The following is a 13,352-nucleotide window of genomic DNA, read 5'->3' as shown; positions in this document are numbered from 1 at the left end:
GTGGGAGGAGGAGCAATGGGAGAGGAGTGAGAAGAGGAATTTGGAGGGGAAAGCTTAAATAGACACAAGCTCCTGTTTCTCTCAGATCCATACCTGTACAAGGCCACTGAACTGTGCCACAGCAAGCACAATGAAATTCCCAACTCCAATTGTCAATAACCAGGCTGCCTGGAGTACCGATTTCATGCTAGAGGGAGCCTAGAGAGGACACAAGTTTGTGAGTAAGCAAACTCTCCACACCACCCTTACGCCCTATGCATCTATCCAGAAAACTTCTTCCACAAAAGCTTCCAGATTAGAACTTCCCTCACTAAGTTCATCTATCACGTTGATGCAGGGGTGGTAATAATGTTAACAGTAATAAGACGATGGAGCTCTTAATCGAATACTTTGATTTATTATATCATATTATCTTTATCACAAGCCTAAGAGATAAGTTCTATTAGTGTTCTTATTTTATACATAATGAAAAATGGCACTGGAGGAATGATAACTCACTTGCTCAAGGTTATACAATAGGTTGTGCAGCCCAAATTTGAACATAGGCAGTTTGACTCCACAACCCTTACTCTTAATTTTTAAGTATCCTTTCCTAGATCCCAAATCGCATAGGCTACTATACTGCACTTCCATGACTCTGGGATTCGAGATGACTCTATTCAGGGTCGTGTATAAAGAATCTAAGGCCAAAAAATATGAAGTTCTTGGCCAGGGTCACATGCCTATCTTAGTGAGTGCCAGGATTAAAATTCACCATCCTCTAAGCAATATCTCCACCTCCACTGTCCAGTTGCAAAAACCTACCTGAGAATAAGAAAACTCAAGTCCTGTGACAGAGAACATGACCTCCGCAGCTGTAACCAGGACATATTGTGGTAGTTGCCATGCGATGGATATTTTGGTGGCTGGAATGTCTTCTGTCTTCCAGGCCTGAGGACCTTGATTGGTGCTCTTGATGAGAGAAAGAAGAAATGGGATTTTCATTAATCTCAAGTAAATATTCTTGACCTTCTGCATTCTATGATCTTATATCCATCCTCTCTTTATATTTTCATCCTTTTGCTACCTTCAAGAGCTTGAGCAATTTCTACACAATTTCAGTTTTTTGAAATTATTTTTGGTTAACACTGCACTCACTTGTCTGGCTTCAGATACCATTATTGAGAGTCCTTAAAGTGGCAGAATATTTTTATATTGTAGTTTATATTCCCACCATTTTGACCTATTGGGTATTTTGATCCTAGTCAATATTTTAAATATACAAAACATCTAAATAAATTATACAAATACAAAGAATTTTCAGAAAGCACATTCTTGAGAAAAGTTTAATTCCTTGTCTAATTTTATATGTAAGTATAATTAAATAAATTGTTTTTAACATTTTCATTAAATGTTTTCTTTTACTAAAATTACTTGATCAGTGTTCTTGGTAACACTTAACATTGAAAATTTTGTGGATCAGTTATTAAAAATCCATATCAAATACCACCTGCTATTTTGAATTCTATTTACTGGCCATTAGTTTTTAACTTAAATCTCACACACACACAATTTTTTCAAAAAGTTGCGAATTTTTTGTAAAATTTTGGTCAAAAGGAATTTTTTAGGGTTAATTTTTTGTCATTAGTGTCACCAAATATACACCATTATAATCTTCTTCTTCTTTTTGTCTAAAACTACTTTTACTATATGCAAGTTTTTAGTTATGGTTGGTTTTATAAAGATTATGTCTACTAATGCATGTTATCATAAATGGAATGAAATTTCAAAAATTATATATGTATTTCTTGGAGTAAAACTATTCTTAGGTAGTAGGTGTAATATCTGGATATACAATGAGATAAAAATGGCACAGTTAAAACATCAAGGTCAAAAGTCCTTGGAATAAAAAGTCTTTGATGTCCAAATTCAGTTGATTCTCTGAGTCAAGGGCCATTGGGTTCAAATTAGTAAGGTGAATTTTGCTTTAGTTAATATTGTGAACAATACTTGAGCATAGATTTGGATTTTCTCAGCCTGAGAGAAATGACCTGAGTTTGTAAATCCAGGTCACATAATCAAATACCCACAGGCAGATAATTGAGTAAATGAAGCCAGCTGAATGGGAATGAGGTAACTTTGGCAAACTGGACACCACAAGCCCCATCTAAAGGGTATAACCATTAGCACCAGCAAACTAACATGGTAATTCCTATTACAAAATCTTGTTATTGTTTTTAAGAAATGTTATGAATCCAGCTTCTTAGGTGAAATCTCTTGAATTTTAAATATTGTCAATTAATAATTATTATATTGTTATTAATACTGTGAAGATCAAAAAAACAAAACAAACATAGGACTATGGAAGGAACAGGGCCCCCAGGTCTCCAATTTATGATCTCCATTTTTTGGTATTTTTTAAAATTAAATTTATTGTAGTGACATTTGTTAATAAAATTATATAGTTTCAAGTGTACAATTCTATAATACATCACCTATATACTGCATTGGGTATTCATCACCCAGAATCAGGTCTCCTTCCATCACCATATATTTGACCCCTTTTGCCCTCTTCTATCTCCCCTCACCCCCTTACTCTCTGGTAACCACTAAACTGTTGTCTGTGTCTATGAGTTTTTGCTTGTTTGTTTGTTGCTCTCAGTTTTATATCTCACATATGTGTGAAATCATATGGTTCTCAACTTTTTCTGTCTGACTTATTTTGTTTAGTGTAATAGTCTCAAGATCCATCCATGTTGACGCAAATGGCATCTATTTCATTTTTTTCTTATGTATGAGTAATATTCCATTGTATATATGTACCACATCTTCTTTATCCAAACATCTATTGAAGGACACTTCGGTTGTTTCTATGTCTTGGCCACTGTGAATAATGAATAACCATATGACCCAGCAATCCCTCTTTTGGGTATCTATCCCAAAAGTCTGAAAACATTTATTCATAGAGGTATATGTACCCCTATGATCTCTACTTTAGATGCTCATTAGAACCTGCATTCACAAACAACATATACAGCATGTATCTTGAGCAGAATCTGAGAGAACAAACAAAAAATGGAGTACATCAGGTATGTAAGTGTTATAGGTTGAATTATGTCCTCCTAAAACTCATATGCTGAAGTCCTACCCCCCAGTGTTTGAGAATGTGAACTTATTTGGAAATATGGTTACTGGAGAATAATTAGTCAAGTTAAAATGAGGTCATTAGGGTGTGCCCTAATCCAATATGACTGGTGTCCTCATAAAAATAGAGAAACACAGACAGGGAGTTCTCCATGTGTAGACAAGCATATGGGGAGAACTTCATGTGACCATGAAGACAGAGATTGGGGTGATTTTTCTACATATGTAAAAGAATATTGCCAGAAAAACCACTAGAAGCTAGAGGAAAGGCATGGAAGATTCTTCCTCACAGACCTCATTAAAAAAACAATCCTATCAACACCTGATCTTGGACTTCATGACTCTGTGATAATAAATTTCTCTTGTTTAAGCCACTCGGCTTGTGGTATTTTGTTACAACTAGAAAACTAATACATCTAAATTGGTTTAATATCTGAAAATCAATTTATACCATATCAATGGAATAAAGGACATTGTACAAAATACAACCCCCTTCATGGTAAAAATAAAGAAGTTTAAAAATTAAAAATCTCAACAAACTAGGAATAGAAGGGAATTTAACCTGATAAATGATATCTATGAAAAGCCCACTGCTAACATACTTAATGATAAAAGACTGAATGTTTTCCCCCTAAGCTATCTGCTCTCACCACTTGTAGTCAACATTATATTGGAGGTTTAAGATAGGGCAATAAGTCAAATAAATAAATAAATAAATAAATAAATAACTAGCATCCATTTTGAAAAGGAAGAAGTAAAGCTATTTCTATGCAGATGACATGATCTTGTATGTAGAAAGTTCTACAAGATCCACTAAAACACTATTAGAACTATTAGTAATAAATGAGTTCAGTACGGTTGCAGGATATAAGATCAATATACAAAATCACACATCTGCAATGTACAATCTGAAATGAATTTAGGAAAATGATTCCATTAACAATAGTATCACAAAGAATAAAATACTTAGGAATAAATTTAACAAAATAAATGTAAAACATGTACTCTAAAATCTATAAAACATTGTTGAAAAATTTAGGTCTCAAAGGTCTAAATAAATGCAAAGACATCTCATGCTCACTGATCAGAAGACTTAATTTCATGATAGCATTATTCCTCAAAATCACCTACAAATTTAATGCAATCCCTACCAAAATCCCATATGGCTTCTGTTCCTAAACTGATCTAAAAATTCATATGGAAATTCATGGGACCCAAAATATCCAAACCAATCCTGAAAGGGAAGAACTCATACTTCTTGATTTTGAAATTTACTTCAAAGTAACAGTAGTAAAGACAGTGTGGTACTGGCACCAAGACAGTCACATAGATCAATGGAATAGAATTGAAAATCCAGAAATAAGCCCTAACATTTATGGTCAATTGATTTTTTTCCTGTATATATATATATATATATATATATATATATATATATATATATATATATATATATTTTTTTTTTTTTTAATAAAAAACTAACTCAAACTGTTTGACAAGAGAAGAGATTATTTGGCCACGACATTTGTGCATTGAGCTTACTATAGGCAAGAGCCTAGGTCAAATTACATTTCCTGTCTCTTCTGGCTCTCTGAATCACGTTTCTTCTTCTTTTTCAAAAAAAATTAGTTTCAGGTATACAAAGCAACATAATAGACATTGCACCCCTCACAAAGTGATAACCCCCCCAATCTATTACACCTCTGACATTGTATATAGCTGTTACAATACCATTGACTATATTCCCTGTGCTGTACTTTACATCCCCTGACTATATACGAATATATATATATATATATATATATATATATATATATATATATATATATATATAATTTAATTATAGTGGTCAATTTATTTTTAATAAGAATGCCAAGACCATTTACTGGGGAAACAATAGTCTTTTCAACAAATTGTTCTGGGATAACTGGATATTCACTTACAAAAGAATGAAGTTAACCCCCTAGCTCATACCATATACAAAAATTAACTCAAAAGGGATTAAAGACCTAAATGTAAGAGCTAAAATTATAAACCACTTAGAAGAAAACATAGGCATAAATCCTCATGACGTTGGATTAGGCAATGGCTTCTTAGATATTATACCTGAAACACATTCAACCAAGAGAAAAAAATAGATAAATTGAACATCATAAAAATTATAAATGTTTGTGCTTAAATGGATATGATTAAGGGAGTTAAAAAGATAACCTATTGAATGGGAGAAAATACTTGCAAATCATATACCTGATAATGAATTTATATCTGAAACATATAATGTCTACAACTCAATAATAAAAAGACAACCCAATTAGAATGGGCAAAGGATCTAAATAGAAATTTCTCCAAAACATATGTAAATGGCTAATAAATACATGAAAAGATGCTCAACATCATTTGCCATCAGGAAAATAGAAATCAAAACCACAGTGAGATACCATTTCACACCTTCTAGGGTGGGTATAATTAGAAAGACGGAAGAACAAGTATTGGTGATGATGTAGAGAAATTGCAACCTTCATACACTATTGATGGGAATATAAAATGGTGAATTCACTTTAGGAAAGTCTAGAAGTTCCTCAAATAGTTAAATAGAATTACCATATAACTCTACAAATTCCACTCCTAGATATATACCCAAGAAAAGTAAAAACATATATCCATATAAAAACTTGTACATGAATGTTCATAACCACATTACTTACAATAGTTGAAAGGTAGGAAAAATCCAAATGTCCATCAATTGATGAATAGATAAATATACAATAGAACATTATTTGCCAATAAAAAGAAATAAAGTCTAATATACGCTACAACATGGGCGAACCTTGAAAAGTATGTTGATTGAAAGAATTCAGATACAAAAGGCCACATATTGTATCACTCCATTTATATGAAACGTACAGAATAGGCAAATTTATAAAGACAGGAAGAAGACAAGTGGTTGACTAACAGTAGGGGGTTTAGGAGGAAACAGGGAGTGATTGCTAATGGGTGTGGGGCTTCTTTATGGAATGATGAAAATGTTCTAAAATTGAACAACTCTGTGAATATATTTTAAAAAATTGAATATATAAAGAGGGTGCCAAAAATATATATACATTTTAAGAAAGGAAAACTGTATTAAAATTGTCATACTGAGTCAGTTATGAACACACAGCAATATGTAAATGATGTATTACAGAATTGTACACCTGAAACCTATGGAACTTAACTAACCATTGTCACTCCAATAAACTTTAATTAAAAACAAAGAAGAAGGGAATGGGTGGACAATACGTGGAAGTAGTCGGTATAGAATACTAAATTCTAGGAGATTATGAGCTTCTAAAATATCGAATAGTTGATCTGGGGAGTATGACTGCAAAGTGACAAAGAGAAGAGTTAAGTCAGTTGGAACTGAATTGTGACAAAGCAAAGCTGTTGGAGACAAAGCAGCTGGGGTGTGGTGATCCTGGCAAGTAGCAGATGTGAAATTAAGATAGAATTGTTGCCCTTTTTTCTCTTTAATTTGGAAGCTCCTTATAATAAATAAAAATGTTCCCAAATAAAAAAAAAAGTAATATTCAATATACAAGTTCTGACAATTAAGTTTGCGAACTTTTTGCAATGATGTTGCTAACGTTTTTTTATATCAGGGGGATTATTCATTATGAATTTGTACCAACTGGATAAACAGTTAACCAAGTGTACTATTTGGAAGTGCTGAATAGGTTGCATGAAAAAATTAGACGACCTGAAATTTTTGTCAATAATTCACATCTCTTTTATCACGACAATGCACCAGGTCACATGGTTCTGCCTGTGAGGGAGTTTTTAAACAGTAAACAAATAACTATATTGGAACACCTTCCCTACTCGCCTGATCTGGCCCCTAAGAACTTCTTTCTTTACCCAAAGATAAAGGAAATATTGAAAGGAAGACATTTTGATGACATTCAGGACATCAAGGGTAATACGATGACAGCTCTGATGGCCATTCCAGAAAAAGAGCTCCAAAACTGCCTTGAAGGGTGGACTAGGCACTGGGGTTGGTGCATAGCTTCCCAAGGGGAGTACTTTAAGGTGACTATAATGAAATTCAGCAATGAGGTATGTAGCACTTTTTCTAGGATGAGTTCACGAACTTAATTGTCTGACGTCATATACTGATAACAAAAGATAAATTGAAGTCACATTTGACTTCTGCAATTACAAGAGGTGCTCAAAGCAGTTACCATCCGTGTCCAGACACTTCTGATTATGGTGAACTACTGCTTGAGCAACGTTGACCAAAGTGTCCACTTGTATGCATATTTTTGGTGCCATCAGTATTATTGAAAAAATATTTCCTATATAGTGAATATGTATCAATATACATCGAATATGTTAATATAGTTAAAACTATTATATACTTTAAATGGGTGAATTGTATGTCATATGAATTATATTTCAATTAAGCTGTAATAAAAATAGTATACCAATTGTATCAGGTTATTAAATTAATTAAAATAAGTAAAACTTCACAGATTATTCTCACCACACCTTTAGAAATGTTCCATCTTTTTCTTATTCACTATCTTTTTTTTATATTTAATACAATGTCAAAAATAACAAAATAAAATTAGGATCAAGATTGGTATCAAAATTAAAATTCAGAGGTACCCTACCCCGATGGCTGAGACAATTGCTTTTGTGGACCACAGTTAATTGATGTCCTAACGTTTTTGTGGAGATTGACATTTGCTACCTGTCTTGGTATTTCAGCTTGTGATACGCTAGCAGATGAATTTTCAGGGAGCTAGGACACTTGCATGTGGAGTCAATCAAGAAGACATAAGTAATTTTTGTTTTCTTGGGGCCATAATGATGCTGAAGCAAACCATGACTCAAAATAAATTATGTCTCCCATTCCCCCAGACTCTGCGCCTGCTGCTGATGGTTACCTCTTTTAATGTTCCTCTATGGAGACCTCGGTACGCTTTCTAAAGTCACTATAGAATCTATCATCTTACACTGGAAATAAGTATGTGATTGTAATACTCAATATATACCTATGACAAAATACGAATACATGTCACGTGTATACATATTTTTTGGCACCGCCGGTATATATGAAAGGAGAGAACAGGGATGGCCATCAGCTACTTACATTAGTAATGACAAATAGATAAGCTGCACCGAAGTCTAGTAGACCCAAATTCAGTGAAAAGTCATCATCTTCTGTTTTACACTGCACTGCAGGGTATCTGGAACAGGAGGTGTTTAGGTTAGAATAAACATCCCAGCTTAGAAAATCACTCCCATTCACCAGAGGAAATAGTGGTCTCATCTCTCTATGGTGAGTCAAGCAGCAAAGCCACCATTTCTCTTACAGAGAGGAGTCTCTGGAGGTAAATTATTTTCATGCCAGGTTTTTCTGACCCTAATCTAAACCCTTCATTGCCGGTTGGGTATTTTCTTTTTAACCTTAAACGTGAATAAAGAAGCCACAAATCATCTACTTTTGTGGACTTCAGTACCTAAGTCTTCTCATCCAAGTCTGAGGAACTTTTCTCATCTGAGTCTTATGAATTCATGGAACAGCATAAAACAGTGAACCTGAGAGGATAAGCCTGAAGTAATAATATGCCAACAGGAAGTACCACAGGGTAGGAATGGGAGCTAATAATACACTTTGCAAACCTCCCTGAGGTGGGCCTTGTTTACTACACAGTATGGCCTTCACAGCTATCATATCTCAATATATCTCTGTGGGGAGGGAAGGAGGCAAGGGTGGGAAAAGAGTCTGTGGATACAGAAAATCAGCGAAGGTATACCTCTATCTTGACACACCTATATGCGAAGAAAGCATGTGAAGAACAATTGTTGATAAAAGTAAAATGTCCAAAAAGTAATGCTCTTACTCTCCTGTTTGCACAGTTCTGTAAGCAGACACACCATAGTCTTCACCAACACTGAGGGGGAGATTTGTACCCAGGGAGATATTGACCTCTTTACTCAAAGTGTTAACAAACCTAGGGATAGAGACATTGTTACATAAGACAAAACTTCCCAATAGGGGTACAGATAAAAGGTACACAGGATACGGGCCCTTTCTGCCTTTTTTTCTGTTTTTTTTTTTTTTTTTTTTTTTTTTTACTACTATATCCTCAGAGTCTAGAACAGTGGCTGGCACGTAAAAGGGACGCGATGTATATTGTTAACTGGATGAATGAATGAACTCAAATGTAAAAAGTAATCAGTAATCTTAGCTATCCCTAACTTTCTCCTTCCTGAGGTCTTAGCTTTCTACCTGCTACACTCTCATCTAATCTCTACCTGGGATGGACATTACCATGATCATCCACGGCAGTCTCAGTTGCTTCATTAATCCAGCTTTGGTGAACCCAGTCTCTTTCCCTCTTGTAATAGTGGGATTCACCAATTGAGACTCCACTAAGAAAAATGGTAATATTTATATATGTATGTATGTATATATATATATATATATATATATATATATATATGTATGTATGTATATACACACACATACCAGTATTTATATGAAACTTATATTTATCCTCTTATAAATAAAGTCTGATTTCACTTACATAAAACTCAGACTCCCAATTCATAATAGGTTGAGTTATCATTGTTCTGGAGTCTGCATACAATCCTGACTGGATCCTTCCAGAACAATCTTTCTCGTCTTCTGAACCTAGGCCCCTAAGTTGTACCCCCAGTGTAGGTTTTTGGTACATTTCTATTTTGATCTTGGTCTCTGGCCCATGGGATAAGAAGGGCAGTTCCCACTAGAATCCTTAATGTTGATTCTTGGACTTTAGAGAATCCTGCACTGATCTAGAAATTTCCACTTTTACCCCTTCTGGAGGTTCCTATGGCTCTCTGACCTAAGGAAGTCCTATCGATTTTTACAGCAACTGCCTAATCTCTCTATTTCATGTCAGATTCCTGCCACAGAAAGCAGGTGACCTCTTTGGTGCTCTATCTCTGTAACTCCCAGGCTACCTGACAAGACCTTCAGCCTTATCTGGATTCAAAACCAAGTCTTTTGTCTCCAAATGTGTTACCCTTATTACATCACGATGCCTCTATAAGTTTATAATAAAAACTATTTTACAAAAACACAGTAACAATAAAAGATACTCAACTACCAACAATGAAGGATTATTTTCTCACTTCTAAATTTCTCTCTGGTGATCACAGAGAGAAAAGTACTGAGTTATTTTCCTGAGAACAAGATAAGTGGTTAAATTCAGTAGACGAGATGTATGCATCAGATACAGGATCATCTTTGAATACCACATGGGAAAGGAAGCCTATCTGCTCTGTGTCCTGGAAAACGCCTTCTGACACCCATGCCCCTGACATTCTAGGAGAGAGAATCCCTGTACTGGACAAGTGCAGTGTGAGGCCTCTTCATTTGAAGCCCCCACAGATCAGAAGAGACTCAAGATTCAAGAGAACAGAGTGGCGTGGGATCTCCTTGACATCCAAACCTCACAGCTGTCATCCCATTGGTTGTTACGTTTTCTGTATCCTTCACCTTAAAGAGAGGAAAGTGAAAATCACTTACAGCTGACAATAGGGAACCAACAAACAGAACATTTCATCATTCTGCATATCCTTGGTAATATATTGATGAGATTATACTCTAAGCTAACAATCTGGGACCTAGGCCGTTCCTCAACTTACCATCATGCTGGAAATGCTTTTCCCATCTTCTCGAATGAGCAGACTGTACCGGTTCTTCTCTTCCACAGAATGCTCAGTGTAGACAGACAAATTGTGATATTTTAGGTGGAAGTGGAAATCCTTGCTTTCTGTCTTTAGGTGGAGTTTAGAATAATGTGGCATTTTCTGTAGAATGAAAAACCTGTCATATTCACCTTCTACCCCTTCTTGGACATCACAATCTCGTATCATCCTAGGGCCAGTGACCTCATCAGATACTTTCAACATTATTCTTTAAGCTGGTAATCCCTTTTTTAGGAATATGCAATAGGACTAATTAGAGGCGTGCATAAATATTTATGAGTAAGGGTATTCATTATAGGATGATATAAAATAATAAAAAACTTAAATACCTATAAGGAAATCTTAAAATAAACTATGATATTATCTAGAATGGAATTTTATGTGTCCAATAAAATCATGTTCTCAAAGATTATCTAAGGACATAGGGAAATGTTTATGATGCAATTAATGTTAAGAAAAAATCAAGGTCAAAACATATAAAGTCTGAGCACTTTTAAAAAATTAATTTTCTTATTCATTTATACAAAAATGATCACTGTAATTATCTGTGGGTGATGGAATTAAAGGTGGCTTTTATGTCTTCCTACATACTTTCCAATTTTTAACAATAAATGCATATTACTTTTATTATTAACAATATTTTAAAATAAGCATAATAATAGCGGTGAAAACATGCAAGCCAAACTCTTCCAGAGGATGTGTGATTAGTAGGCAGTTTGAAACAATAATACAAGTTACAACTTACTAAGAGCTGACAATGTCCCAAACACTATGCTAAGCACTTTACATATAATACTTATCTTTACAATAGCTTTTGACATAAAAATTGCCATTTTGCAGATGCTGAAACTAAAGTTTAGAGATAAAATAACTTGTTTAGGGTCTTATAGCGAGGGAGTGGCAGAACCAGGAATTGGACTGGGGCAGTTTGACCCCACAAACGCATGCTCTTAACCACTGTATTATGCTGCTGCTTTGGTGCATAATTGGAATGTTTCTAATTCATTTACGTACATATCTCACCTGAAAGGATTTGATGGACTCTGCACGTACATATCTCACCTGAAAGGATTTGATGGACTCTGCCAACAGAGAATTGTTTTCATCTCCCTGCATTGTCACCGCCACCTCATCATCTGCCAGATTTAAGACTTGGAGGAAAATCTCTTGGTGACCTGGTTGGGGTGGGGCCATTTCCTTAGGACAGAAAATACATGTCAGAATCACCAACAAGTAACCCTCTGGATAAAATGAGAACACATATCTCAGTCAAATCTCTGACAGCCTAGTCCATCTAGTCAGGAAGACACAGTTTTCTCCCTCTGAAGAGTAATTGGATTAGAAAACTCCGAAGGCAGTTGGAGGGGAAACACCAGCTCAATGTAGCAAGGACAGATGTCAGGTAACAAAGTTCAAGATTTTTGACTCAGCTGTGGCCTCATACGTCATTCCCCAATAGTGGCTATTCAGTCTGCCTAAAAGGTATTTGTTTGAACATCTGGTAAGGTGTCGTATAAGCCTGTGTTTCCAAAAACGTGGCTAGATACCCTGGCTATTAGTGTTCGTAAATTCCTTGACAATGTATTCTGAATCACTCAGGTGAGAGATGGGCCTCATTTTGCACTGCTGCTCTTGCCCTCTATCTACTCATTATGCACCTTCTTTAAAATAGGTACTATGCTAGGTCCCAGGGAATCAGAACACCAAACAAGATAGAAAAGGTCCTACATTTATGGAGCTTAAGATTTATTGAACTCACATTAATTTTTATCTCTACAACTGCCACAACTGCAAATGCCAAGCATGCGAGGATCATACCAACAGCCATTTTCCGAAGCGATCTGCAGAGAGAAGGGAGATTACATCTAAACTTTAGAGTATAAACAATAAAATGCACCCCCCCTAGGCCTACCATAAAGCTCTTTCCCGATTTGGTTCCAAGTCCTTTTCAAAGTATTTCCTAGAACACATCCTTCTTTCTCTTTATTTGAGTCACTTTGAACTGTTGTTTGTGAGGCACCACATTTTGCCACAGCTACCTTTGTTTATGATGCTTTTTCTATCCATTATGTCATAATAACAAGTATAATAGTAATACAGCCAGATTTATTGAACGTTGAGCACATGCCAGGCACTATACATTATTTCCTCATTTTCCTCTTCTTCAGAAGTCTTTCCCCTGGCAGCAGGAAGGACTTTCTTCCTTCTTTACATTTTCCTGGCACTTTGCTTCCCTTCTTAGGACATCTAATGTATTTCACCTTGTGTAATAATTATTCTTACACTCATTCTAGCTCCTTTACTAAACAATAAACTCCTTGAAGGCAAGATTTGTGCTTTTCCATTTGCATGGTACTTGGTGCTAAACTCACCAATATTTGCTCAATGAATGAGTAAATGACAAAAGGCCACTTGAATATGGTAAAGTGGTCATTAAAAAGAAATTGCTATTAAGTCAGGAATTAGAAGAGGCTTGAAACCCTCTTCTGTCA

The 13,352-nt window shown here is 35.2% G+C and overlaps 1 protein-coding gene across 1 annotated transcript in view; it reads right to left on the bottom strand.

The window, feature by feature from the left end:
* SLC15A2 (solute carrier family 15 member 2) overlaps positions 1–13,352 on the bottom strand; it is a 35,641-nt gene that overhangs the window by 2,095 nt on the left and 20,194 nt on the right. The window contains exons 14-21 of the mRNA XM_033090473.1: positions 12,620–12,701; positions 11,923–12,057; positions 10,798–10,962; positions 10,602–10,648; positions 9,006–9,116; positions 8,252–8,348; positions 805–951; positions 94–198 (exon numbers count right to left, since the gene is read on the bottom strand). Coding sequence (XP_032946364.1) covers positions 94–198; positions 805–951; positions 8,252–8,348; positions 9,006–9,116; positions 10,602–10,648; positions 10,798–10,962; positions 11,923–12,057; positions 12,620–12,701 — 889 coding nt within the window. The remainder of the gene's footprint in view (positions 1–93; positions 199–804; positions 952–8,251; positions 8,349–9,005; positions 9,117–10,601; positions 10,649–10,797; positions 10,963–11,922; positions 12,058–12,619; positions 12,702–13,352) is intronic.

Source organism: Rhinolophus ferrumequinum, chromosome 2 (genome assembly GCF_004115265.2).
Source record: "Rhinolophus ferrumequinum isolate MPI-CBG mRhiFer1 chromosome 2, mRhiFer1_v1.p, whole genome shotgun sequence".
Taxonomy (NCBI): domain Eukaryota; kingdom Metazoa; phylum Chordata; class Mammalia; order Chiroptera; family Rhinolophidae; genus Rhinolophus; species Rhinolophus ferrumequinum.
This window is presented reverse-complemented; position numbering and strand designations above follow the sequence as displayed.